The sequence below is a fragment of the Aricia agestis genome, chromosome 1 (assembly GCF_905147365.1).
Source record: "Aricia agestis chromosome 1, ilAriAges1.1, whole genome shotgun sequence".
NCBI lineage: Eukaryota > Metazoa > Arthropoda > Insecta > Lepidoptera > Lycaenidae > Aricia > Aricia agestis.
Window position 1 is genome coordinate 15,114,600 of NC_056406.1, and position 12,887 is coordinate 15,127,486.

At 34.2% G+C, this 12,887-nt stretch overlaps 2 protein-coding genes across 3 annotated transcripts in view; both read right to left on the reverse strand.

The window, feature by feature from the left end:
- Positions 1-1,314, reverse strand: part of LOC121740015 (ral guanine nucleotide dissociation stimulator) — a 42,655-nt gene extending 41,341 nt beyond the window's left edge. Inside the window, exon 1 of the mRNA XM_042132745.1 lies at positions 1,303-1,314. The gene's annotated coding sequence lies outside the window, so the exon portion shown is untranslated. The remainder of the gene's footprint in view (positions 1-1,302) is intronic.
- LOC121740064 (mRNA cap guanine-N7 methyltransferase) lies at positions 885-2,825 on the reverse strand. 2 transcript variants are annotated; one of them, XM_042132790.1, is made up of 3 exons: positions 2,691-2,825; positions 1,593-2,642; positions 885-1,031 (listed from the first exon to the last, which is right to left on the reverse strand). In XM_042132790.1, the coding sequence occupies exons 1-3, from the start codon at positions 2,800-2,802 to the stop codon at positions 916-918; spliced, it is 1,278 nt and encodes a 425-aa protein (XP_041988724.1). In that variant the 5' UTR covers positions 2,803-2,825; the 3' UTR covers positions 885-915. The 2 variants fall into 2 exon arrangements, with proteins under 2 accessions (XP_041988724.1, XP_041988715.1); XM_042132781.1 differs by having other exon boundaries at positions 1,593-2,825.
- Positions 2,826-12,887: the final 10,062 nt, after the last annotated feature.

Below are 12,887 nucleotides of genomic sequence, written 5' to 3' on the forward strand. Positions count from 1 at the left end.
GTTGGAGCCGATTCCGAGATTCCAATTATATATATATATATACAAGAATTGCTCGTTTAAAGATATGAGATGTAGCAGAAAACTGTCATTTCGGCAACGTTTTTCTAAGTTGGATAAAATGACCAAAAACCACTGACATAGTATGTACTACGTAGTACTTACTACCTCAGTGCCAAAAACAGAAATAACAAATAAAATCCCACTGGAACCGTAATTTTTTCCATGATCTCAGATAATAATATAAGTATTATACAAGAATTGCTTGTTTTAGGCTGGTTTTATAGTTATGCGTTTCGCAGCGCCGTTGGAGCGCGCGCGTTCAAAGCTGTAACAAACGTATGGACGAACGGCGCTGCTCAAGCGCGCGACTTTAAAACGCTACTACTACCCCCATACATCTTCGAACGCGCGGCGCTCCAACGGCGCTGCCGAAACGCTTAACTATAAAACCAGCCTAAAGATATTATAAGATTATATCAAGGGCGTCGCCAGCCGATGGCGCAGGGGGGGGGCAAGTTGACTTTACCTACTACAGTCTACAATTCATACTTTACTCACTCTCTATAAATGAGAAAAGTAGGTATGAATTGTAGGTAAAGTCGACAGCACATGAAACTTTTCACTTGTACTACGAGCCTTACATCTATTACCAGATTTTAATATTATAGTGGTCGTTGCTTTTGCATTATATTTGGCAACGTTTTTTAGAGTCTATAGGGGGGGGGGGCAGCTGCCCCTCCCTGCCCCCCCCTGGCGACGCCCTTGGATTATAATATAGTATAATAGAGACTAATATGCAAAACAACTTGATAATATTTTATTTAAGTATATTTAATAATATAATTTCTTATACTTAACAAAATTTAATTATTTACTTAGTAAAATTATTGCCCTTATAATAACAATAATTAACATTTAATCTTTTTTGGAGGTAGATTCGTCTTTGTGACCAGTCTTTAAATATAAAGGCTTTCCATCTGCAGTCCATGAAGTGTTCTTACATTTTCTAAATGCGAAAGCTACATATATTGCTGAAACAAAAAAATATTATTAAATAATCTCAATGTTACATAGGTACATGTAGAGTAAAATCAGTTATAGTGGACAATTTAAGGTGGCACCATCAGTCATTGACCTTTCTAGAAAAATACTTTAACATAGGAAAAAAATTGAATTCTTGTATAGAAACAGACTATTGTAGTTTCATCGGAAATCATCTTGGTGACTCTTATAACATGATAATCTCCAACTATTTATGGGTTTGAAATTATACAATTCATACGCAGTTCACATTGTGTATACAAAATACAATATCGCATAGACTAGAAACATGTGTCACTTCATTGTCAATCACGGTATGTATCATAAAGTTAATATACCTAGCGGAATCAGAGTAGACAGAATTATAGAGTATACCGACTTAGAACTGAGGTTAAAATTTTTAAGTTTGACGTATTTGCTCAAACAAAGGCTTGTTTCTCTATTCCGCTAGGTATATTAACTTTATGGTATGTATAGAAAATGACGGAATATGACAAGTTTTTTGACAGGGAGTCAATGACCGCTAGACAGAATTCTAAAAAAATACTTACTAACTGCCTCCCATTCTCTTAGAGACATTGTACCTAGATGTGTATTTTCTGTTCTTTGCTCTAATTTCTCCAAATATTCCATAGCATGCTTATAATCAGATTCCTCAGCAATTAATGTCTTTCCTGGAGGAGCCGGATAAGACTCAAGACACATTATTTTATGCAATAAAGATTTATACTTTGATGAATGCTCTCTATAAAAATCTGCAAACCGTGCTTTATACACTAATTCTAGCCCATACTGAGATGCTAATTTAACAAGTAACTCAAAATTTACTAGAAACTCTGGGCAGTTAACAACACCTTCTAGATTAAAATCATATTTGCCTCCAAAAAGCGGGTAACCATCTTTTGGATCAAATAACAGTTTTATGTTGAAAATACTGTTGCCAAAAGAATTGTTAGATGATTTTCGACATCTTGTAACAATTTCATAAGCATCTGGTACTGTACCAATAAAGTAGCCATTAGGTTTTAAACATTCAGATATATTAGTGAGCATGCGTCTTGCTTGTGTTAAACTCTCAAAACTATAATGTAAACCAAACTGACAACTGACTAGGTCATAGCTTATGGATGGATCTTTGTATTTGTCTCTAAGAGTATCTTTTGTACAATCGGCTGCTATAAACTCTGCTGAAAACAAATGTCCAGCACGTTTTTGTAAATCATTGTAACGTTCTTGGCATTGTCTAACAGACACCTCAGCTATATCTGCAAATACGACATGCTCTACTCGAGACTTTTGCCATTTCCCCATGTCACCCCCCTTACCACAACATATATCAAGAACCCTAAGTCGTCTTCCATAATCTTTTTCACGTATTTTATCTATATATTCTTGTATTAAAACACTTTTAACCCAATTGTTTATATTTCGTAGGTAAAAAATTGGGGAATTGAATCTTTCATGAATTCCTTTTTCCTCTAAATGATTGTAATGGGCCGCAACTACCGAAACATGGCCTTCCTTTACCTTACTTTCAGATTCTTGAATAGTGTCTTGATGTTTTCTATCAGATATTTGAATAGTATCTACCGAAATATGGCCTGCTGCTTCCTTACTTTCAGATTTTTGAGTATCTACCGAAACATGGCCTTCCTTCTCCTTACTTTGAGATTCTTGAATAGTATCTTGATGTTTTCGCTTTCTACTAACACTGGTAGACGCATTTTCTTCAACATCGTTCTGAACTTTTGACAAATTCATGGCGTTTTTTTTTTGCGTTTTTGCGTTAAGTACCTATAGGTACCTAGTTTTATTTACAAATAAAAATTATGAAATTAATGAAAATAGTAAAATAAGGTTACGATTTATGAAAACAGATTAGTTTACAACTAAGAAATTAAGAATTTTGTAGTTTCAGGCTTCAACAAAAAATAAGCATACAATTTTGTAGAGAATTGAGATGTGTCAAGTGTCAACTGTCAACTCTACTCTACTGCTTATCTATGGATTTCGTATATCAACTATCAAGTGTCACTGTCTAGTGGGGCATATTACACGCATCAATATTATCATGATTATTGATTCTAGTACACTGACCTCCATAATTATTAGTGTCCGACCGAAACTGATTTTTCAGCCGAAACCGAACTTTCGGCCTTACTCTTAGTTTCAGCCGAAACCGAAACCGAAACTTGGTAAAACATTCAAAATTACGATTATTTACTGAAATTTATTAATTTTTAACATAAATTACAATTTTTTAAAGTACTAAAGAAAAAGTACCACATTGAATTTTTTACTTTTTGCGACATTTCTTACCATAAATATTATTATTCTTAGACGCGAATATCTTTTTGTACTATATTCCGTTTTTTTATACGATTCCAATATACGAGTACGTAGATGCGTTTTGTCTCATTCACAGCAAATCCGATTTTTATCTTCTGAACGCCCAATATTCGAGTTTTAACATAGGCGAAAAAATTGTTAAGTTGACAGTTTTCACAGATATGCGTTTGGTTAGCTTATTTATCGTTTCTTGCTATTTGTTACTAAAACAACGTGACAAGGCTCAAAGATGATAAAAATGTATAAAAATCGTCAATCAAACGTATAACGTAAACTTAGATTCAATAATCGCGATTAAATTAAGAATGTAAAATCTTCTCGATATAAACACGTTCATTGTTCAATGAGAACTTAGTTTAATGAAACGTTTAAGTATGATTGGTGAAATTCCCCTAATTGTATTATAACGAAGTATTACCCTAAGAAACAAGAGCAGAAGTTATTTTATTTAGGTGCGATTCACCTAAGAAATAGAACGCGCTTAGTGTACACTAAATTGGTTCTACACGTATAAACGCGTTTATAGCACCAAATTGCATTTCACTAACATAAAGTTCACAACAAATCGGAGTTTTATCTTCAGAACGTCCAATGTTGCACGGTTAACTTCATTAAAGCCGTTAAAGTCCTGCCAGTGTAGTGTCATGGCGAATCGAAAATTATAGACGAAAAAAATCTTATATATTAAGTCTATGAAAAAAATGATGCGTTTGGGTAGTTAATCGTTTCTTGCTTTTTTATTGATCCCCGTAGGAACGCGTTTAATGAGAACTAAGTTTTATAAAACGAAGTTGTGCGATTGGTGAAGTCCTCCATTAGACATACTACTGAACGGCGTACTACTGAAAACAAAATCAATAATTGCAGTATATTATTTTTATGGGAGATATGGACACGACCGCGGTCGAAGTTCAAAACGAAATGACAAAGCAAACTTGCAGTTGACGTCACATTTTTTTACTCCAGAAGGCATTTTGCCACTAAACCTGAAAAATATACTGAGGGCCGCAAGAGTGAAGCTTACGGGGAAGTGGGCTAGATAAGATTCTAGCAGGGTAGGAACGGTCTAAGTCCTAAGAGATTGCGTGTCCAAAAAAAAAGAGTGAGGCGAGATGATTTACTAGATAAATCTCGCAAGTTATATCCTAAGATATCTTATAATCTCACTGTCAAACAGAATTCTTAAGTAAATAAAGCTCACACACAATATAATCAATTTATCATAGCATTTACTAAATCGTTTGTTCATAATTCATAATTCATTTATTGCCAGAACGAAGTACAGGTTGGTCTTAATTCTATATATTATACAATTGAATCTTTCATTCTACCATATTAAAATGGTGTGCAATGCAAAATTAAGTCCTCTAATTAATAATATCTATCAATATGAAATTAACAACCAATACATTATTTAAATAGCGAGACAATAATGGTACATATAATTTAAAGTAAATCATTTTAACACATCATAATAATAATTTATAGGTAATTACTAATTATATAAAATTTCTCAAGTCAAAATGCACATCATAAATAATAACTAACGTCAAATATAATTCATAGTCAATAGTTTAAAATTACAATTACGTCAAAACATTTTATTGTGTCAAAAAAAAAAGAATAATTTAAGCCTAGTATAATTATTCTATCATAATAAATTATATAAACAAATTTAGTACCATTTTTTACTATGTACCATGAATTCTTTTAAGTCATAAAAACAATTTTCCATAAGCCAAGATGTTCTTAAATTTATTGTTCGAGGGTAGTTCCTTAAGTTGTTTGGGTATATTATTAAATATGTTCGCTGTGGACCTTCCAGTTACAGTTCTTGTCGAGCATGAAACCCAGAAAATTTACAGAGTTGATTTCTAAAATGTTTTTATTATCATATTGTATATTCAAATTTGTTTTTTTACTATTGTAATTTTGAAATTGGATAAGTTGAGTTTTAGTTATATTTAATTTTAAATTATTATTTTTAAGCCAGTTAATTATTTTTAATAATGTAGAATATAGTTCCGCTTCAAAAGAATTCTTGTCCTTGCATTTTACAATGATTGTGGTGTCATCTGCAAATAGTATTGTTAGATATTTTGTTATATTTGGTAAGTCGTTTATATATAGTAGAAATAGGAAAGGCCCGATGAGACTCCCTTGAGGGACACCAAATGCATTTTTTCGCAACTTTGATCGAGTGGCAACTTTAATTTCATTAATTATTCTACTTATTTCAACACATTGGTATCTGTCAGACAAATAGGATTTTATCCAATTTTTAGCAATACCTCTTATGCCATATTTTTCTAATTTGCTCATGTCGAGAAATATCGCAGCAACCTGTGTCCTATCATTTAGGGCTCCTGTGACTGCTTTTATAAGATTGAAACACGCTAAGGTAGTGTTACTATTTTTCCGAAAGCCATATTGATTTTTTGTTAGTATATTATGACGGTATACAAAACTCTCAAGACGGATTAACATAACCTTTTCAAATAATTTAGAAAGGATTGGAATTAATGTTATCGACTTCAGGAAAAGAGCCCTCTTGTAGGGACATACTAATAACGTAGCTTAAAGGTTGAGATAATAGTTTTGATGAGCTTTTCAATATTTTTGTGCTGATGTTATCTATTCCGACAGAGCTAGTGTTGTTCAAGCCATTTATAATTTTATGTATCTCTGAACGATCAGTTGACGTTAAAAATATTGATTCTGAAATATTATTATTTCAAGTCATAGTATCCGATATGTCATGTGCATTAAATTTAAAGTCATTTTTATTAGTCATATTTATAAAATAATTATTGAAGAGATTGATAATGTCAGTAGGAGTTGTATATATTTTATTGTCATGTAAATTTTTATCTATACCTAAGTCAGAGTTTGTCTCATTAATGTTATCATTTATAATTTGCCATACGGCTTTGCATTTGTTTTTATTTTTTTCGACGTGTTTTTTGTTTGTTAGCTGTTTTGATTGAAATATGCATTGTTTACTAAAACAATGCATATTTCAATTTTTGCGTAATGTTTGTAGTTTTTGTCATTCTTCTTTTTCTCAGTTCCCATTAGCCTATGTTTAAGATAAAGTACCCTTTTTTTAATGCAACATTTCTTGAGTCCCTTAGTCAACCATGATGTCTGATTTTTTGATTTATTATAATTTTTTACTCTAACAATAGGAAAACACAAGTTACAAAATAAACACAGTAAGCTATGAAACTCATGAAAAGACTCCTTTAAAGTAGTTTTTTCATATACCTCTGAAAATGTTAGTGCTGAAATACAGTTCAGAAACTTATTAATATTTGAAGTGCTATAATCCCTGACATAATCATACCAATAACTAGGTTTGCTGATTTTTTTACTTTTAATTGTAAGTGTTTGGCCGGTTTCGTGATCAGATAGGTTTAGGTAGTGAATCTTAGCTTGAGCTTGTTTGATATTACTCGCGAATTGATCAAGACATTAATCAATTCGAGTGGGTGCTTTAATATGCAAATAAATGTTAAAGTTTTTAGAGTAGTCATAAGTTCTAAGCAGGATTTGTTAGGTTTTAAAGTGTTGAGGTTCCAGTCCCCACATAAAATATTTTTTTTATTACGTTTTGATATTTTAAATAATAATTGTTCCATATTTGTTAAGAAAATTTGAGGATCACTAGATCCCTCTAGTGATCCTCAAATTTTCTTCGTTCGATATATACATATGATAATAATATTTTGCGCAGTCAATTCAATCCCACATCATTCAAACTCGAGGTCCCAAGATAGGTTTATTGTTAATGCTTTATAACAAATGTCGTTTTTAACTAGAATGCAAGAGCCCCCTCTACGAGATTTACGGCAATAAGTGGATGCTAGTTTGTAGCCAGGTATTATAATGTCATCGCTCTGCACGGTCCCTATAGGAGTCTTCAAAAATGATTCTCCGCGTCACTTTCGTGGGATTTTTTTTATTTTCGAGTTATCTTTAAATAAATGCAAATACCTTTAAGGTGCCCTAAACATAATAAATACGATCTTTAAGGCATGTAAATCGGTCCATAAACTACTGAGATGATCAGTTTTGAAATTTAGGTCCCCATGAAAGTTGTGACAAACTCCACGAAAGTTACGATTGAATTTTCTAAGAACAAAATATGGATTGAAATCTTTTTTTCCTTAAAAAATAAGAGAAATTGTTATTTAATTAATCAGTTATTATTAGGATCAACAATACTAAAGAGCATGGAGCTTTAATTTGTTGCTTAATCTGTCAAGTAACCGGTCCTGAAATGCTGTGATTTTTTCGAGGTGAGGTTTTTTGAAGTTTGTGAAGATTAAGACGTGATCTAGGAGGTCATATAAGGGGGTTTTCAACTAAATATGAAGATTAAGGACACAAGATCATAATATTTTCTTCGATTCAGTTTGTGGGATATATACGAGGGCTCGCTTCGCTCGCCCTCGTCTGAGTATCGTATCGTCAGTTGTTCATGTAAAATACTGATATTCAGGTAAATCCACTAGATTAGAAGCAGACTCGATAAATTTGGGGAAAAGATCAGAAGGTAGATTGATGTATAAAGCCACATATGTTTTGTTTTTCAAAAAAAGCTTGTAGAGTGAAAAATTAGTTCAGGGTACCAAAACCATAGCTGGAAATACTATACTATAGCCAATTCACATAGGAAAACAGTGTACAAAACAGCCTACGTTGCTTTCGTATGTCACTAGGTAACTTTCATGGGTGAAAATCCACGAAAATAGTGCCACGAAAGTTACGAAAATTTTACATGTTTTAAACTCGATTTACACTCTCGCGCGAGCCACGAGACGAGCCGCGAGACGCGCCGCGAGCCCTGAATGTAAACTCAAGCTCGCGGCTCGTCTCGCGGCGCGGCTCGCGGCTCGCAAGGCTCGCGTCGCGAGCGATTTCCAAAGGAGCTCGAGGGGGACGCGAGCTTTGTGTTTACACTCGCGCTTCGACGCGAGCTGCGAGACGCGAGTATAAATCTCGTATGAGAATTATGATCATAGTAATGGGTAAATAAACAAACAAAGTAGGTACTAGGAAATAATCTCGATCATATAGGTACCTTAATCCTTAATTTGATATGAGTAATAATGATAATAATGATGATTTATTTTCTCACCACAAAATTCAATTACATAATTGACTTAGCCTATATGACAATCTTAGGTTGTTGTGGGAGACTGGTGCCTAAACTGGGCGTGAGCCTGTATTTCAGGACACCAGGCCTCAATCCCAAATATATACGTTACACTGTCTTGGTTACATTAGTGCGGTTACAGAACAACATCTTGGTAACCGGTGAAGTCGGGTTAGTGAGTGTATGTGTGTGTATGAGTGTGTGTGTGTGTGTGTGTGTGTGTGTGTGTGTGTGAGTGTCATAATTATAAATTTTTATCATTCAGAACATGCTCGCAAAAGTTACGTGACTACAGCCACTTCATAATTTTTAAGGAATATCTTATCTTTTCTTTGCTTTTAAGCAATGAGGGTTTGTGTCCCCTGTACTGATGCTGGAAAGACACTAAGCGTGTAACCACAAGTCGTTGCGTTTGGAAGATAGGTGCAGTTTTAGTACCCGCTCGTGAAACTAGCAAAATCGTATCGTATTTTTTAACTTAAGGTATAACATTATTTTATTTTAGGAATTAGGTAGCCCAGTTAATCTAGATTATTTTGATGTATCACTATGCTAATGAATAGAATGCAAAAGTTATTAAAGCTTTCCGTAAGCGCGAACAGAGTGTGACACGCGGAGAACACCGATTTTGCCCCCGATTTCGACATTAAATTAACAATTAAACAAAAACTATAAATAATTATAGATGTTTTATAATGAAATCAGATACTTAAATAAATGAAGAATAACGTGTGTTTGGTTCTAAGGCTGTATGTTTAATTAATTTATTTATTTATAGCCTTTATTTTTCAGACTTGTTGGATTTTTCTTTTAGCCTAACCCGCTGACTCTAGCGGGTGAGTAGTACCATATACTCGGTCTCTTTGCCCTTTGGCAAAGGCCTCCCCCATTTCTTTCCATTTTGTTATCTTTAGTGCTGTCCTTGTCCAAGTTTTTCCTGCTGTCATTTTTAATTCATCTTCCTACCTCCGGAACTGCCTTCCTCTATTTCTTTTACCATTTCTTAGGTACCAGAACACTACGTTTTTGGTCCACTTTTCAGTACCTCTTATTATGTGACCGGTCCACTTCCATTTTAATTTCCTAATTCTTGTTATTACATCCTCGATTTTTGTACGTTTTCTAATTGTTTTGTTTCTTATTCTGTCGGTCCTCCTTATGTTTAGCATGCTTCGTTCCATTGCTGTCTGACAGGTTCTCAGTTTGTTATTTTGTTCCTTAGTGAGTGCCCAAGTCTGGCATCCATATGTTAGGACTAGGAGAATGCATGTATTGTATAGTTTAGTTTTTACGTTCATCTTTGTTTCGTTGTTCTTCATTATGTCCTTGAATCCCAGTAGCATTTCCAAGCCTGCGCAATTTTTGTGACTATTTCTGTTGACATCATATTAGTTGCCGACGTTTGCTGGCGGAGGTAGGTGTATTCCTTCACAAACTCAATCGTTCTTCCGCTTATGGTAATGTTCTGTATGTTTAAAAGGGAAGTAGTAAAGAGCGTGTGACCACATATTTTTGAGGGGCCTCAGAGAATTACTCATAGCAATAATACTCACATGCATGTTAAAAACTTAACGCATGCAAAACAAGACAGATTATTGTTTATTAATATTATCTATCTTATATTTCAGACTAGATAATGCCCGCAACTCCTTGCGCCAAAATGAGTTTATTGCGTGGGAATCGTACATTTTTCCGGGATAAAAAGTATCCTATATCCTTTCCCGGGACTCAAATTATCTATAAAAATAGCTTATTTTCGTAGCTCTCCCTAATATTGCCCGACTAGAATCAAACCCGAGGTGCAGAAAATTTCTTATTTTCTTACCTTTATTATATTACGTAAATTTGTACTACAATGTTGAATTGTGTTATTAGAAATTTTATTTTATCAAATCGGGTAATCAAACAAAATTTAATTTGTTTTAAAAAATCTGTCTATTTTTAACACAAAAATTTTAAAATATAGGCGGTAATGTTTCCTTTACGTTACTATTCGGCAACAATCTCTTCTTATCTTCACAATTATATTGAACCTATTTTATCTTGTATTATTTTTTTATACATACCCATACATGCAAAAACGAAGTATTTATTTTTGTCTTGTATTGTAAATGTTTTTACTGAATTTATTTAACTTACTACATATACAATTTAATATAGAAATGGGTAAGGGTCTTTGTTATTTATAGAAAAACTTATTTTTAAATGTGAGACAAAGATTTAGATAAAAAGTACATTTTTTTAGAAATATTCATATATATAAAGGCTAAAAAACAAGATAGGTATTCTGCTATATTTGCAAATTGCAAGTGGATACTGAGCACAGATTAAAATATACGAGATCGCATAATCTGTGGAAGCCACGCCCCCCAGTATCGCGTGGATTTCAAGAATTTTTATAATCTCTCTGATATTATCATGATTCTGCGATTCGGCCTATAAGCATCAATATTATCCGATAACTGCATTCCTGCTAAGTGCTAACCTGCACCTTAATAACAATTTAAAATAATATGCCAAAATAGGAGGCCTTTGCCCAGCAGTTGGACACTGTAAGCTGATAATAATAGTAATGCCAAAATATAAGAAGCATTAATAAAAATTTCGATGAATTCCAAATATTACTTGCAAGAACCTAAGTCCAATGGGATTTGGTTATCTTAAGAGAATGCTGGATCCAAGGAGTTAATAACGTGCCCTGTTTACCGGGCTACCATTATAGTCATACAACAAAAAACGTTAAATCGCAAAATGATGGCGTCATTATATTCTATGCAAACAAGAATTTTGACGTAACTATTGAAAAACCCTCTATAACTGATGCAAACTGTCTACAAATATCTATTAACAGCAGTACAATTATCCTATCTATATACAGATCTCCCTCAGGTCGCGGCGGCCATCGAGATAGGTACCTAAGTATGAAACCGCCATAGACGACGCGCACCTGGCCGCAACGCGACCTGCGGCGACACCATACTTTTGATGGCCGCCGCGGCCTGGCCGCTAGTGGGCGCCCGGGCTAAGGTATTAACTGTACGACAACTGTTCATACTCCATACAGTTGTCAAGCAGCATGGTCTTCTAACATAATATTTGATATGATATGACCTATATTCCTACCTCGGATAGAGAAGACAAAAGCCCGTAGGCAATAGCAGCAACCTTTTTCATACGCGATTAACCAACCGTTTCTTCTGTTTCATTGGGGGCTACCTCTACAATCAAATCAACTTGTATGAACACATAATATATAATGTCACAAAATCTGTCTGCAAAAGTAGAAAAACAAATTGGCTTATAAAACTGAATTACGAGACTACTGAAAAATTAGTTGCAATACCAGATTAATATACAAAACATACATCCCAACACACACGCACGCACACACGTACACACACATACACACACACACGAACACGCACTGACTAACCCGACTTCACCAGTAAATACCAAGATGTTTGTTCCGTAAACGTTCCATAACTAAGACTGTGTAAAGTGTATATTTGGGATTGAGGCGTGTCCTGAAATACAGGCTCACGCCCAGTTTAGGCACCAGTCTCCCACAATAACCAGTAAAAGATTGATATATAGTCTAAGTTGATTAATGTAATTGATTCATTGCATTGTAGTGAGAAAATAAATCATTAAGGGAGTGCCTTCGCTGCCGGCGCCGGCTGCCAAAAATATCAGTAATGAGAACCGGCGATATGAATAAGAAAAATAATGTCAGTGTCAACTTTCATGTGTTGAAATCGGACAGGACTCAGTAAAACTACTGTCATTAGTTTGTGCCGTGTTTATTGTATTTTTCCTATTTTTTTTTATCTTTATTTTTATAGAGAGTTAGGTACAAAAAGACCATGTCGCTCTCGTAGAGAGATTTTTCCTATTTGGGTAATATTGTTAAATCGGTTTATCGTCACAGTATGGTTTAATTTAACAAAAAAATGAAAGTCGGTGACGAATATTCGTCATAATATGAAGAGTTTGAACAGGCTTTTAATAAGTATAAAAAGAGTGTTTCTAACGAAAAAAGAAGATTTCCTGGCACTGTCGACAAAATAAATGAGGGTTGGCCTAAAGGACGACGACGGAGATCGGTCATCTTGGCGTTCATTGAGAGCGGCTTATGTCCAGCAGTGGACGACTATAGGCTGATATGGTGGTGGTGGTGGCCTAAAGGAAACGGGGCACTATGGGAAAAAGACTTAGAAAAATTTTGACGAAAAAATTCAACCCGCTATATGACCACCCCTTTTTATTATACCATCCAAAACAAAAACAAACACAATCCAGATACCCCCAATTCAGAATTCCCGCCAAAGCCAAAACA